We start from the raw sequence: 15,753 nt of genomic DNA on the forward strand, positions 1-15,753 counted from the left end.
CGCCTTTAATCCCAGCACTCGGGAGGCAGAGGCAGGCGGATCTCTGTGAGTTCGAGGCCAGCCTGGTCTATAAGAGCTAGTTCCAGGACAGGAACCAAAAAGCTATGGAGAAATCCTGTCTCGAAAAATCAAAAAAAAAAAAAAAAAGTACAGGGCACCATGACATAACGAATAATAGCTAGCTCACTACTACCTGTCGATAGCAACACACGGCTATTTCCAACCCCATAAGTTACTCGAGATTGAGTCAGAACATGGTTCTTTCATAGGGTTCGAGTTAACTTAATAATACTATCATGAATTCAGGGGACCCTCAGCGAGTCCTTCAGATGATTTTCTTCTATGTGCAGAGCCTGTTCATTCCTTCAGTCCTTTCCAGTTGTTTAGCACTTCCTTCTTTTTTGGACAGGGCACGTAGTCCAGATGGACCTAGGACTCCCACCACCTACTCAGTGTTGGCCTTTCTTTTTAAAATCCAGTTTTACTAAGATACTTGCTTATCCTTCTTTTCTTGGCTAATGTTGCTCGAGGGCCCTTAGCCTCCACAACCCAGATGTGAGTGGATGGGGTGAGAGAAGCAGGTAGACAGACAGAGCTCCGGGACTGAGTCAGCCATCAGCCATGGTGTAGCCACCTCCAGGCCACTTGTAGGGTCAGGCGTGGCTGTGCCAGGAGTCTGTTGCAGACCGGCTGTTGGAGAGTTAAGTTCCTCCGTAAACTGTCTTAGCACATAATTTCAAGTACCAAGTACTGGTAGCACTTGGTGTGTGCTATTCATTTTCTGTCTCCTGGTCATTGTTTTCTATCTTGAAACTTTTTTGCTTTTTTTTTTTTTTTTTTTAATTTCAGCTACCTATGCTTTAGCCTGATTCCGCCAGTGGTTTTATGGAGTCTGTGTATTTTTGTGGTCTCTGCACTGACACTGCTTCCAGTTAGCCTCTGTGTAGTGAGCAGTTACAGAATCACATTCCTTATTCCAGTCTGTTCTTCCTGCTGCCCTTTCTTCCTGTTTAAACATTCTTGTGCATGTGTGTGCACAGAGGCCAGAGTGTTAAATAACCCCTCCCCTTTTTTTGTATCACTCTCTACCTATTCTTTTGAGGCAGGATATTTACTTGCACCTGGAGCTCTTGTTTTCTCTGCTAGACTGGAAGCCACCAAGTCCCTGTGATCCTCCTGTCTCTAAGCCTCTTGGAGTGGGGTTTATGATAGATTGCCAGAACACCTGGGTTATATGGGTGCCGGGATCTAAACCCCAGGCCTCATGATTGCCCAAATGCTCTTAACTGCTGAGCCATCTCTCTAGCATGCCTGTTTAATACTTTTTTTTTTTCAAGACAAGGTTTCTCTGTGGCTTTGGAGCCTGTCCTGGAACTAGCTCTTGTAGACCAGGCTGGTATTAAACTCACAGAGATCCACCCGCCTCTGCCTCCTGAGTGCTGGGATTAAAGGTGTGCGCCACCACCGCCCTGCAATTTCTGTACTTTCTAAGTTGTTTACTTTTCACGGGCCCTTGGCCCGGCTGTGACCTGCTGCAGCACTTGGTATCATGGGTAGGTGTGCTCCCAGCTTGCTTCTGTGCCGCGTGCAGCTTCTCTACTTGAGACCACGTGTCTTTGGATCCTGACCTGGAGCATGTCAGCTGATCTCTGCCCTGACACAGATGTGCATATGCATTGGCGGGGGTGGGGTGGGGGGGGGTGGGGGGGTGGCGAGGTGCTTCTGTTTGACTAGAGGGTGATTATCAGATATGTTCCGTCTGGTGTCTCCACAGGCATGGATGGCAACTGTGGTCTCCTTTGAACTTTTCTCTTTCATTTGAGGTGCCCATGTTCATGTCAGCAGACCCATGGACTCTTGGAAAGTCTCTGCCACTCACAGCTGGCCTGCCCTTGGATTAAGGGTGCTCTGGCTGGTACCTTTCCCATGTAAGCTAAGAGCCATCAGATTACTGTGATCTGGCTACTACTTAGGACAGCATAGGAAGCCTTTGTAGCCAACAGCAAGAAAGCTGGCCTACCTGCTTCCTATCCTGAACTACTGAGGTGCTGAGCCTGCCTTGCTTGTTTGTTTTTTGAGACAGCATCTCTTTACATAGCTCTGGCTCTCCTAGAACTCATTATGTAGGCCAGGCTGGCCTCAGACTCAGATCCTCCCACCCTGTCTCCTGAGTGCTAGAATCAAAGGTGTGCATCTCCATACCTAGCTCGCCTCTATTTTTTGAAGAGAAACATGTAAGAAGGATCTTTGTCTGCGTGATGATTAATTTCGCTGTGAATGACTAGGTACAGGGGTTTTGTTTTGAATGATTATTTGATAGATGAATTCTATGAGTTTGCCCATTCATTTTTCTAGTATCAGGAACAAGTAGAAATTCTTTACATATATGTATTTGGTAAGTAATAAATAATGAAGGAAAAGCCAGTACTTCACCTTCAGTCACCCTTGTGTCCCTTGTTTGTCATTTTTGTCGAATGTAATATAAACTTGGGGTGGCGTCTTCTGCAGTCACCCGCTTTAACTGAGTAGTTTGATCAGAGCTTTCCCTTCTTCTCGACAGCTGAAAGGCCAAGTCTTCTCACTGAGTCGAGAGCTCGAAGAGTGCCGCATTGAGCTGGAGAGGCTGCAGCAGAGGCGGGAGCGGGAGAACCAGGAGGGTGCCACTCTCATCTGCATGCTCAGGGCCGATGCGGACCTGGCTCGGAGTGAAGGGTGCGTGCTTCCCTATCACATGGCTGCCTAGCTAGCAGCAGCACGGCTGCATCTCGCAGCCCGCTGCACTTGCTGTGGGGGGGTCTGAACATACTGACAACTGGGGTTTAGAGATACCACCATGTCATCGTCAAGTCTTAAAGACTTGACATTAAGTACCTGCATACCTGACACTTTGCCAGCTCTTCATATCACCAAACAGTAGCAAAATCCATTGTTTTACCAAAGTTTTGTTCCCTGTCACCAACTGCCGTTCCCTCCCACCAAAAAAAAAAAAAAAAATAGTTTCCTTGTGGAAGGCTTTCCTGTGTTAGCTTAGCATCAGGGTCAGGGATGGTGGTCTTTGGGATACTGTCTTATGGCTTTGGACTCTACCTGGCGTTTGTAGATGGGTGGTCAGCGTTTTGTGACGGGCCTGGAGGATTCCCAGAGCCAAGAGCAGCCCAAGGATGATGGTTGTTCTCTGTCTTAGGAAAGTACTCCGCGATGCTCTGAGGAGACTGCTCGATTTGTTTGGAGAAACACTGAAGGCCGCTGTCACCCTAAAGAGCCGAATCAGTGAGCGTGCGGGGCTCCTCCTGGACCATGTGGATGCTGCAGATACAAGTGATGCCCGGTTAGCAGGTACATACCAAAGATGGTTGTCTGTTAGGGCCTTGTGTCCTGGGAAAGGGTCTGAGAATATCCCCCAGGAGCTGTGTTCACTATCAGTTTCTGTACTCCAGGGGGACAAGTGCCAGGCCTAGGTAAAATTATCTGGTTCTCATCTGCCACCTCCCCTAAATTCTTCAACTGATGGTGAGCTCCCTGGGTAAAGGTGTGGATGTCTGTCTGTCTTGCAGCTGCAGCCCTTGGCGACATGTGGTCTGACGAGGGTCTACTTGAGATAGACAGAACTCTGCCTGAAGGGGCGGAGACGTCTTCAGTGTCAGAAATTAGCAGTCATGTGTGCGAAAGCTTTTTTATGAGCCCCGAAAACACATTGGAGTGTGAGCAGCCCATTAGGAAAGTCTACCAGAGCCTCAGCTCGGCTGTGGATGGCCTCCTGGAAATGGCCCTGGACTCTACTAAACAGGTGAGGCCCACGGCCATAACAGAGGCCAGTGGGGGAGTGGGTAGACAGGTGATGCCCTGACAGAGCTGGGCGGATGTTATGTTACCACCGTCACTGCCAGGTACCGATTCTCATTCCAACCTGCAGGCTACAAAGAGTATCTTCATTTCTCAGGTAGCTCTGAATCCATGGCGTGCCCAGTACCCCTTCTTCACTAGGTGTTTAGAGGCAGAAACCCCTGACTTTTTCTGGGTGCTGTTTGCTTTCCCGTCTTGATTTTAATCTTTGTTACTACTGATAGTGTTCTCATGCATGCTTCTTTTTCTGAACCAAAATTCTCAAGGAAGTATCCGTGAGAATGACAGCTAGAATCTGTGTTTATATAATCAAGTTAAAACATAGATTTCTACTGAGGATATGGTTCAGTTGATAAAGCCCTGGGCTGATCCTTAGTACTATATAAACAGGCCATGGTGGTGCATGCCTGTAATCCTAGCATTTAGGAGGTGGACACAAGGATTAGGAGTTCAAAGTCATCTCCTGTTTAACAGAGTTTGAGGCCCAACCTAGGCTATATGAGATCCTGTCTCAAAAGCAACACCAGGGCCAGGAGGAGCAGCACATACTTTTAATCCCAGCACTTGGGAGGCCAGCAAGTTCTAGGCCAGACACTGTCCTTTAAAAACAAAAACAAAAAATTGAAACCTGCAAATCCGCTTTTTTTGCTTTACTGAATACTAATGCTTTCTATTTGGAGATCACACTAAGAAATGGACTTTTTAATTAATTTCTTAAAACGTTTTTGGTAATTGGAAAAGATATTAACTAGAAATATGAGCAGGGTGGTGGTGGCGCATGCCTTTAATCCCAGCACTCGGGAAGTAGAGACAGGCGGATCTCTGTGAGTTCGAGACCAGCCTGGTCTACAGAGTGAGTTTGAGGACAGCCAGAACTTTAACACATAGAAACCCTATCTTGAAAAATGAAAAAGAAGGAAAAAGAGAGAGAGAGAGAGAGAGAGAGAGAGAGAGAGAGAGAAATGTGAAGATAGGGAAAGCAAAAGATGAGATTCTTTTTCTGAGGTTAGCGGGTGACAAAATCAATGTGCAGCATTGCTGTAGAGTGAGTGCCCCTCCTGGGTGCTGGAGACTAGAGTTTCTGATTCTTACTTCCCACCAAATGTTAAGCCCAGTTCTTTAGTGGGACCTACTGTCCTCTCTCAGGAACCAACATGTCTAGCATCTTATAATAGGTGCTTTGGGTGGTCTCCATGTGTATCTGTAAGGAAGCCCCCCATTCTGAGAGCATCTAATGGCCCACAGGACCAATCTTTGCAGCGGGAGCATCCTAGCAAGCACCACAGGGCTGCTGTTTCATTAGCTCTTGCTTTGTTAGATCTCTGAGTTCCAGGACAGCCAGAGCTACAGAGAGACCCTGTCTCGAAAAACAAAAACAAATGAAAAAGCATTGCCTTGTGGAAGATGTATCTTCGGGGAAGGATCTGGGGAGATGTTAGAGGGCCTATCACACCCATCATGGGAACAGCCTTGTGGGAGGTCCAGGAGCTCTCTAAAGCTGATGCAAGGCCGGTAGCAGAAGGCTGTGGGTTGGATTGCAGTCAGACAGGCCTCTTGGCAGAACCACGTTTGACCTTGGCTGCAGGAAGGGGCAGAACCAGGAGGAAGCAGCCTGTTGGAGGATGGGAGGATGGAAACATTAGAACTGGCCTCTGGACCATTTTCAAAGAAGAAGCAAAAAGACCTTAGAGGCCTGTGGACATCTTGAGCCTCAAGGAAGGCCCAGATTGTACTATTAGTGAGGAGCTAAGGGAAGCTTAGGCCTGGACGCTCTCTTGTGTGCTGGGGGCAGTGGGGTGTAGGTGTTTTGTGTTTAGAGGCCCAGTCCTATAGATGGCCTGGTTCTAGAGATACAAATTCTGGGAAGGGTGTGGTAAAGGAGGCTAATGAGGAGCTGTTAGCCATGTGGAGACGGCTCTGTTGCCATGGTACTGTCTCTCAGCCCTAGCTCTTCTGCTGGGGACCTGGGGTCTTGGTCCCTTCTTCCTCCTCTTCATACCCTCTGTATGTTTTATATGGAGTTGTGATTTTTAAATGTATTTCAAAAAAAAAAAACAAAAAAAAATAAAAATTAAAAAAAAAATAAATGTATTTCAACAGCTGGAGGAAGCACGCCAGCTCCATCGTTGTGTTGAGAAAGAGTTCCGTCATAGGAATGAGGAGATGGCGCAGGCTGTGCAGAAGCAGCAGGAGCTGCTGGAACGCCTGAGGCAGGAGAGTGCGGCCAAGGATGGGCTGACCCTGGAGTTGCACACTGCAGAGGGTGAGTGGCGTACTGTGTAACCAGACTGAGGCATGGAAGTAGGTATGCCCGTCCTGCAGGAAGCATGGGAAGCAGGGTCTTTAACAGCAAAATGTCTAACCAGAGCATGTCAGGGTGAAATACTGGCTTTGTCCTTCAGTAGACGTTTTATTTGGTTTATTTATCATTGGCTTGGAGATCCCATGTTGGTGACTGATCTGTTTGTGGGCTCCAGAGGGCCCTGCAATGCCTGCTCTCTTCTGTGCATCCGTGTCTCTCGAACTTGTGATCCTCTTGCCTCTGCCTCCTTCAGCAATTCCTCCTGGTGTGCACCACCACAACTGGCACATCTGTGTCTCTAGGCCATCAGATGGTGCCCAGCTCTGCCCATGGCCATCCTGTCACAGAGCATTTGGGATCTTTGCACAGGCGAATTGGCTCCCTGGAGTGCAGTTCTCTCCAGGGCTTTGCTTGTGTGGAGACCCATCCTCCTTCACTGAGTGTTACTGACCCTCTACCTGCCCCAGAAGTGACCTGCGCTGACCTTCTAGTACTCGGGCCACATCAGTGTTTTGTCCAGAGCCCCAGCAGCCTCTCCTCCTTCCCCGTGGGTAGCACTAGACAAAACCTGTGAACCATATCTCTGCGCTTGGCCTGTCTTTTAGGGCTCCTTGAAGGACTTAAGGTGGAGAAAGCAGATCTGCAGGAAACACTGGGGAAGAAGGAGGAGTCGGAACAGCAGCTGATCCTGGAGCTGGAGAACCTGCAGAATCAGCTGCAGCAAGCAGCCCAGGAGCTGGCCACGCTGAGGGAAGAAAACTCCGTCCTGTGGAACCAGAAGGAAACTTTCACTAATGAAGCAAAAGAAAGAGAAGCTGGTGAGAGCTGGTGATGGTGGAGGACTGAGTGGGACGGGGGTGCAGCAGCTGACCCCAGCGTACACATAAACTTGATCTTTGAGGAGGAGGAAATACAAAAAGCAAGGAGGCATGTCTGGGAGTCCATGGTTGGGTGGGATGCTTTATGGGAAGTGCAGGCCACGGGAAGGACAGCTGGCTAGGGTGTAGCATCCAGCTGCTGGTTCAGAGGGAGATGGGCCTTAAAGGCTACCATTGCTAATGAGCTGTGCCTCTGGGGAAGGAACTGCCCTTGGGGCAGCAGGTTAGTGTATCAAGCTCTGGAGAATGACTTGGCCTAAAATCTTACTGAAGATAAGTGTCTGGTATTGGTTCTGACTCAGAACACAACTGTATTTCGGACCATGCCTTCTAACATAGGAGCTTTTGAGGGAATGTTCAAGATTCAAACCACAATATACTTTCAAAATGAGATCTATACTTTCTGGAGGCACAGGGGCTTACTGTGTTGCCTAGGCTAGTCTGTTAGCCAGCCTCCTATCTCCGTGTCGTGAGTGCTGGGATTGCGGCATGCCACCATGTTCAGCCAGTTTTTATGTATATCTTAGCTGTGTTCAGAATGAAAGTGGATAAACAAGAACCACACCCCTCTGCTTTAGCAGGTTGTTTCCCACGTGTCAGAAACACTTCCACTTCGTGAGTGCCTTGCCCTCTCTATTTTCTTTTCCTATATTTTTTCCCCGTGCTTTTATTTTAATTTCCCTTCTCTGGGACATAGCTGGGCAAACATGACTCTTGGGCCATTCCCTCCTTGACACTGGAGGTCCTAAGTGTAACTGTGTCCTGCTTCACAGGTTTTCAGAAACCCCGGTGCTTCCCTCTGTCCCCACCGTGTGTGTGTGTGTGTGTGTGTGTGTGTGTGTGTGTGTGTGTGTGTGATGAGGTCCCTACTCCCTGCTCATTCAGTTAAAAGTCCTACTTTCTGTTAAGGCCCCTTTTCTATGCTGGAACATTTTTCAAGGACTGGCCCTTTCTTGTGTACCCTGTGCCTGAATCCTGTCCCTGGACACGTTGTATTTCTTTACCATGATGTAGCATTTAGAGCCTCAGCACCCACGGACTGGTTTGCAGCCTACTGATGTAGCTTGCGTGCCTATTCGGAGCTCTTTGGGAATCTTTTGGGGCTGTCAACTCCCCATCCCTTACACTTTTGTCTCCTGCAATCATCCCATCGTGCAGCACTGTGATGGCAGAGACCCCGGCTGAGGTTGGGCCTCTCCGGGAGCATGTCTTTGGCCGACTGTTCTCAGAGAATCCCTTCTCGTTGGGCTCTGTCACTGCAGGCTCTTGTAACTTTTCGGCTGGGAGTCACTTGGAATTGTTTCCACAGCCTTGATTTTTAATCTTGCATCTTTACCCTTCCACCCTGGGGCTGTGGTTCCAAATTGCTCATATCCCCTCAGCCTCTCTTTCTCAGAGCCAACACTGCAGCTGTGGCTTCCTTGGCCACAGGCTTCCTGGGATGACCTCAAGCCACCTGGGGTCCTGCAAATATGGAACAACTTCCCAGGAACCTTGAGAACTCCATCCTGCCTCACTTTTCTTGAGTGTTTCTTCATTTCTTTAGGTGTATGTCGTGGCTACTTTTGGGGTAGTGTTGTTGTCTTTACTGTCTGTTTTCCTAGTTTCCTCTAAAATGAACTCCTGAACCTCCCTGGGGGCTGGATTCTGTCCACTTGGGGACAGCCAGTGGTGTCCCAGATGTGCAGGCCTCGGTGCTGCTGGCTGGTTGGTCTGGGCTCTTTCCTTTCCTGTGATGGTTTGTTTCCTGTTGTAGGCACTCCTGACTCTTCCGCACACGAGGACACAGGTTTGTAGAGAGTGTGCCCTCTGCATGATCACTGTATGTTTGCATCAGATTTTTCCAGTTACTGACTAAGAGGAAAAATGCTTCAGAGCTTTTCTGGCAAATTATTGAATGATATTATGGTCTTTAATAATCACTCATTAAAAATGGCAGCATTGTTCCAGATGTTGGGGAACATTATTTTAAGGTGTGTTGCTTTTGTTTATGCTGCATTTGTTTAACTCTGTGAAGCTGTGATTCTTTGCCTGTCTAAAACACCTGATGGTCTTAAGGAGCTGAATAGTCCAGTAGCTGAACAAGGATAGGCAGGGCTGGCAGGCAGAGAGTATAAATAGGAGAAACGAGGAAGGGGAGGAGGACATCAGGTGCCAGCCCCCCAAATGGCCATCGAGGAAGAGCGAAACTAAGATACTAAAGAAACAAAGATAAAAACCCAGAGGCAACAGATAGTCGAGATAATTCAAGTTAAGAAAAGCTGGCAAGAAACAAGGCAAGCTAATGCCAGGCATTCATAACTAAAAATAAGCCTCCGTGTGTGATTTTATTTGGGAGCTGGGTGGTGGGCCCCTCTAAACACAAAATAAAGAGTAAAACCTTGCCCAACACAGTGGTATTTACTTTTTTCTCTAATGACTTCTGCAATTTTAAGTCCTGTTTGTGCTGTTTTGCAAGAATTGATGCTTTTTGTGACCATTTTGGAGTTTATTGGGTCAGGTCCCTGTGCAGGACTCCTGGCAGGTGACCTGGGGAGGGTCTGGACCTGCTTGTGGCTTTATGCCTTGTCTGCCTTCCATTAGGTCCTCATCTCCACAGCCCCTGTAAGCCACGTTCCCTTGCCTCCCGCTGAAGTCAAATGGAGGGTGCTGTCTTTGGCCTTTAAAGGGGTCTGTGTGTTTCTTTTTGATGAGGCAATGCCAACTGGCTGAGCTTACTTAAAGTTTGTAATTGATGTTATAACTGCATGTTTAAGGAGAGCTTACTGTAACTGCTGACTTCCTAGCATGGAGATTTGATGAGAATGTTACATTCATGGTACTAGTTTGTCAGAAAAGATGGACAGTTTTGAGTGCTGATGAAATGAAATTTGTGTCTCTGCCTGTCGATAGTCACTTAGGACTTGCCACTAGTTCTGAGAGTCCTGCAGAGCCACTGTGTCCCGTCCCCACCCCCCACTAAGCTTTACCTCCTGCTGAGTTCATGTCGAAGAACACACATGTGGACAAACATTGCAGAATATTGTGACATATTACTGGCTTACCAGGACACACTGTTGTTAAAGTGGTGCATGAGAGAAAGATGCTCAGGAGGGGGAAGAGAGGAGGGGAGAAGGGAGACCAGCCTCTGGAGACAGGAGTGGCAGAAGAGAAGAGAGACAGGCAGACAGAGAGATAGGCGGAGAAGCAGAGAGAGGGGAAGGGAGAGAAGGAAGGAAGAACAGGCAGAAAGAGATATGGGATGTGCGCCGGGCCCTTTAAAAGGGAACGCAGTGAATGTGCACAGGAGGTGCTCTTAGTGGCTGCAGCTGAGGGCATAGCCTGTTAGGATCCCAAGGGCAGGCCAGTACAGATGCCTGAGTACTAACAGCCCTGCCTGTCCTGGAATTCTGTGTGTAGACCAGGCTGGCCTTGAACTTATAGGGCTTCACCTGCCTGTGCCTCACAAGTGCCGGGATTAAAGGTGCACCCCCTCTGACTTCAGGACAGACTCAAGTTAGGCTTCTAAAGTTTTGCCATTTTTCATTTAAAAGATGATTTTTGTTTTTGGAAGTAATTTGTTTTTTTCTGAGAACATCTTACAGAGTTGTGGGTATGTTAGGTTGTGGGCTTGAAGTCTGACAGGAGGAGACAGGCTGGCTCAGCTCCCTTGTCATGACTCGGCAGAGGGAGAGGTTTTGGAGAGGGGTGAGGCTTGGCTTTTGTCATGGGGACCATGCTTGAATCTCAGGGCAGCCGGATGTGGTGACTGTTCTAAGTTGTCGCTGCCATTCCAGTTCCGGTTCCTATGAGCAGTCTGTCGAGGTCCGGCACTGACAGTCACCACAAGCCCCGGTTGGGTAAGTCCATGCACTGAGCTAGGACTCCATGTCTGTTTTCTTGGCATCCTTAGCCCTGCAGAAGGAAGTGGAATCTCTGACCAGAGACCAGTGGGAGGCCAGGAAGCAGTCTGAGAAGGACCATGCCACCCTACTCTCTCAGATGCGGGTCTTGGAGTCTGAGTTGGAGGACCAGCTTGTGCAGCACCGGGGCTGTGCCCAGCTGACTGAGGAAGTGACCACCCTGAAGCAGCAGCTGGCTGCCCTAGACAAGCATTTACGCAGCCAGCGTCAGTTCATGGATGTAAGAAGTTTTGTTTGCTTGTTTGTTTACATCACTTAACCAGCCGAGAGCACGGATAGCTTCTGTGCCATCATGTTGCAGACTGGTGTGTAGTACTCATCTCAGTGGCCTTGTCGCCTTGACTGGAGTGGGTACTTGGCATCCTGCCTGCATTTTGGAAGATGATTCTGAGTTATCCTGGCATCTTCTTGTCTCGTATTCCTTCCTATGGTCTTGGGAGAAATTTCTAGCAGTCCAGCAGCATTCTTGCATCAGTCTGTTTCTACAGAGACTAAAACTGTCTTCCTGCCCAGCAGTTTCAAAATACCATGACTCTTTCGGAGATCTCCTTTGCAATTTAGCATTAGATGACTTCTTAGCTCCATTTTGAAAGTTGACCATGGCGAAGGGGATGTTACGGGGTCGGCAGACACGCTTAATGTGTGGTTGGAGCCTCATTCCTTGGCTTTGGTCCTCACATGTGACTTCTTGTTCAGGAGCAAGCTGCTGAGCGTGAGCACGAGCGTGAAGAGTTCCAGCAGGAAATCCAGAAGCTGGAGGAACAGCTCCGCCAGGCAGCCCGGCCACGGCCTCCTGGGTCCCGTGACCGCCAGGTAGGTCAGCATGTGGTGTCCGGTGTCTGTGGGTGACTAATTACTGCGACATTTTAAAGTGTTGTTTCTCTTTACATTTTGCCTTTCATGGATGTGGAAACAACAGTGTGCACAGCTAGATGAGGAGGTAGGATGACGGCGTCTCCTTTGCTCTCGTCCTTCTGTCAGCTGATGGCTTGCAGCTTCCTAGCACAGCTTTCCCTCACCCTGCATGGCGGTTTGGGGCTGTGCGCACCGCCCTGTTGCTTACTCTTTGTGCTTTCGTTTCGTGCTGTGGAGGTCTGCAACCCCTTGACTGAGGTAGCTGTAGCTGATTTGCTTGTGCTGTTTTAAAAAGTAAACTTATTTTAAGGAAAGAATGGGTTCCCATGAAGTTGTGAGGAGTAAGAGCCAGATCTCGTTGAGTGAGAGTCCTGCTTTCCAGCCTGGTATTGAAGGGATGCAGACAGGCCGGGTAGCCCTCGGTACCACTTCCTCCTCATGCTTTCCCACAGTGTTGTACATTAAATATCAAACAAGGACTGCAACGGTTGGTTCAGAAAAGAGGCGGACGTGTAACATGCAGTTACCTGTAGGGATGAGGTTTGTTAGATTGAGCAGGCTTCTAGGCTGCGATTGGGTCTCCAGGTGGGATCAAGAGCCTTTGACAGAAATACGTGGAGATAATATGTGAAATGAAGCATGATGGGACCTCAAACGGGAAGAGACGCTTCCCTTAAAACCTGGAGAGGACCTTCAGTAAGAGTGAGAATAAGGGGCTGGAAAAAATGGTTCAGCAGTGGGGACCACTGGCTGCTTCTCCAGAGGACTCGGCTTCTGTTCCCAGCATCCGTATGATGCCTCACAGCTAGCCATTCATCACAGCTCCAGGAATCTGGTGTCCTTCTGCCTCTGTGCATGCTGCACGCATGTGGTGCACAGGCAGACATATGCAGACGAAACAGCCATACACATAGATAAATTTAAAATTCTCTTTCTTTCCTTCCTTCTCTTTTCTTCTTTTTTTTTAATTTTTTTTTATTGCGAAAAGAAGAAAAAAAAACATGAACAAAAAACAAGTTTCCACCTCCTCCCAGCCTCCCATTTCCCTCCCCCTCCTCCCACCCTTCTCCCCCTCCTCCCACCCTTCTCCCCCTCCTTCCACCCTTCTCCCCCTCCTCCCACTCCTCTCCCCCTCCCTCTCCAGTCCACAGAGCAGTCCGGGTTCCCTGCCCTGTGTTAAGTCCTAGGTCCTCCCCCCTCAGTCCATGTCTAGGAAGGTGAACATCCAAACTGGCTAGGTTCCCACAAAGCCAGCACATTAAGTAGGATCAAAACCCCCTGCCATTGTCCTTGGTGTCTCATCAGCCCTCATTGTTCGCCATGTTCAGAGAGTTCGGTTTTATCCCATGCTTTTTCGATCACAGTCCAGCTGGCCTTGGTGAGCTCCCCGTAGATCAGCTCCACTGTCTCAGTGGGTGGATGCACGCCTCGTGGTCCCGAATTCTTTGCTCATGTTCTCCCTCCTTCTGCTCCTCCTTGGGACCTTGGGAGCTCAGTCCAGTGCTCCTGTGTGGGTCTCTGTCTCTATCTCTATCCATCACCAGATGAAGATTCTATGATGATATGCAAGATATTCGTCAGTTATCAAAAACCTCCCTACCCAAAAAAGCCCAGGACCCAGATGGTTTCAATGCGGAATTCTACCAGAACTTCCAAGAAGACCTAATACCTATACTCCTTAATGTATTTCACAATATAGAAACAGAAGAGTCATTGCCAAATTCCTTTTATGAAGCTACAGTTACTCTGATACCAAAACCGCACAAAGACTCAACCAAGAAAGAAAATTATAGACCAATCTCACTCATGAACATCGATGCAAAAATCCTCAACAAAATACTGGCAAACCGAATCCAAGAACACATTAGGAAAATTATCCATTATGATCAAGTAGGCTTCATCCCAGGGATGCAGGGCTGGTTCAACATACGAAAATCTATCAATGTAATCCAGCATATAAATAAACTGAAAGAAAAAAACCATATGATCATTTCATTAGATGCTGAAAAAGCATTTGACAAAATTCAACACCCCTTTATGATAAAAGTATTGGAAAGATTAGGGATACAAGGGTCATACCTAAATATAATAAAAGCTATATACAGCAAGCCGACAGCTAACATTAAATTAAATGGAGAGAAACTTAAAGCCATCCCACTAAACTCAGGAACACGACAAGGCTGTCCACTCTCGCCATACCTCTTCAATATAGTACTTGAAGTTCTAGCAATAGCAATAAGACAACATAAGGGGATCAAAGGGATTCGAATTGGAAAGGAAGACCCCATAAGCGACCCCAAAAACTCCACCAAAGAACTTTTACAGCTGATAAACACCTTTAGTAATGTGGCAGGATACAAGATAAACTCCAAAAAATCAGTCGCCCTCTTATACACAAAGGATATGGAAGCAGAGGGAAATCAGAGAAGCTTCACCTTTCACGATCGCCACAAACAGCATAAAATATCTTGGGGTAACTCTAACCAAGGAAGTGAAAGATCTATTTGACAAGAACTTTAAGGCATTGAAGAAAGAAATTGAGGAGTATACCAGAAAATGGAAGGACCTTCCTTGCTCTTGGATTGGGAGGATCAACATAGTAAAAATGGCAATTCTACCAAAGGCAATTTATAGATTCAATGCAATCCCCATCAGGGTCCCATCAAAATTCTTCACAGATCTGGAGAGGACAATAATCTTTTCTTCTTTCTTTTCTTTTCTTTTTCTTTTTTTCTTTTTTAAAACATAGCCCTGGCTGTTCTGGAACTTACTGTGTAGAAAGCTTGCTTCAAATTCACAGAGATCCCTCTGCCTCCCAAGCGCTGAGGTTAAAGGCATGCACCACCACTACCTGGCCTTTCTTTCTTCCTATTATATTTTTACAACCCTCTTTCTTTCTTTCTTTCTTTTTTTCTTTCTTTCTTATATGCATTGGTTTTTTGTGTGCACATATGTCTATGTGAGGGCATCGGATCTCCTGGAACTGGAGTTCCAGACAGTTGTGAACTGCCATGTGGTTGCTGGGAATTGAGCCTGGGTCCTCTGGAAGAGCAGCAAGTGCTCTTAACCTATGAGCCATCTCTCCAGTCCCCCTTTGAGAGTGAGAACAAGGAGTTGGAAAGATGCCTCAGTGGCTAAGAGCACTTGTACATGGTGGCTCATAACCATCTGTAACTCTAGTTCCAGAGGATCCAACACCCTCTTCCGACACTGGCACAACTGTGTGGGCTTACATACATGTGGACAAAACATACATAGACACATACATACACATACATAAAAATCTGAAAAATTAAAACAAACAAAAAGAGTGAGAATAAGCAGGTGGGGAGCCTTCCCGAGAGGGATGAGGTGGGCAGATGAGTCTCTCCCCGTGAGCAGCTTCCCTGAAGAATCTCGAACTCTCTTGGACAAAGGAAACACTAGGTTCTTCACAGCTTTGTAGGGGTGGCATGAATTTCACATCACCTGATGTTGTTCAACATGATGTGTGAATGACAAAAAGCATGGAGCAGGTTTATAAACAGAGCTGCCAGGGCACAGCACTGATGACTTTTTGTCTTCCAGAGAGAGCTGTAGGCTGTGTAGGGGGTGTGGCTCAAAGGTGTAGGCTCCTGGTCTAGCATTTTAGAGCTGAAATTATGTGTCATCTTTTTTTTGTTTGTTTGTTTTTGTTTTTTAAAACAGGGTTTCTCCATATTTTTGGCACCTGTCCTGGAACCTGCCCTGTGTGTCACCTCTTAGGACTGCTTTATCACTCTTCTTCCCTTAGTTCCTTTCATGTTGTTGCTCTCTTTTTATCTTAACTGCTAAAGCGGTATGCCATTCTTTTTGGATTTTTTTTTTTAGTTTATTTTATGCGTAAGGTGCTGTATCTGCATATATGCCTGCATTCCAGAAAAGGGCATCAGATCCTATTATAGATGGCTGTGAGCCACTAGGTGGTTGCTGGGAATTGAACTCAGGATCTCTG

At 47.4% G+C, this 15,753-nt stretch overlaps 1 protein-coding gene across 8 annotated transcripts in view; it reads left to right on the forward strand.

The window, feature by feature from the left end:
- The window catches only part of Pcnt (pericentrin), an 85,809-nt gene that overhangs the window by 36,816 nt on the left and 33,240 nt on the right, over window positions 1–15,753 (forward strand). For 5 of the 8 annotated variants that reach the window (XM_041634593.1, XM_041634600.1, XM_041634599.1 and 2 more), the window contains exons 16-24: window positions 2,561–2,712; window positions 3,185–3,336; window positions 3,555–3,787; window positions 5,944–6,106; window positions 6,751–6,963; window positions 8,780–8,812; window positions 10,916–11,145; window positions 11,622–11,738; window positions 11,845–11,865. In XM_041634593.1, coding sequence (XP_041490527.1) covers window positions 2,561–2,712; window positions 3,185–3,336; window positions 3,555–3,787; window positions 5,944–6,106; window positions 6,751–6,963; window positions 8,780–8,812; window positions 10,916–11,145; window positions 11,622–11,738; window positions 11,845–11,865 — 1,314 coding nt within the window. The remainder of the gene's footprint in view (window positions 1–2,560; window positions 2,713–3,184; window positions 3,337–3,554; window positions 3,788–5,943; window positions 6,107–6,750; window positions 6,964–8,779; window positions 8,813–10,915; window positions 11,146–11,621; window positions 11,739–11,844; window positions 11,866–15,753) is intronic. The other 3 variants (XM_041634597.1, XM_041634601.1, XM_041634595.1) reach the window with 2 other exon arrangements.

This window comes from Microtus oregoni, unplaced genomic scaffold, assembly GCF_018167655.1.
Source record: "Microtus oregoni isolate MIOR12 unplaced genomic scaffold, Mior012 000046F_ref0000063, whole genome shotgun sequence".
Classification (NCBI taxonomy): Eukaryota; Metazoa; Chordata; class Mammalia; order Rodentia; family Cricetidae; genus Microtus; species Microtus oregoni.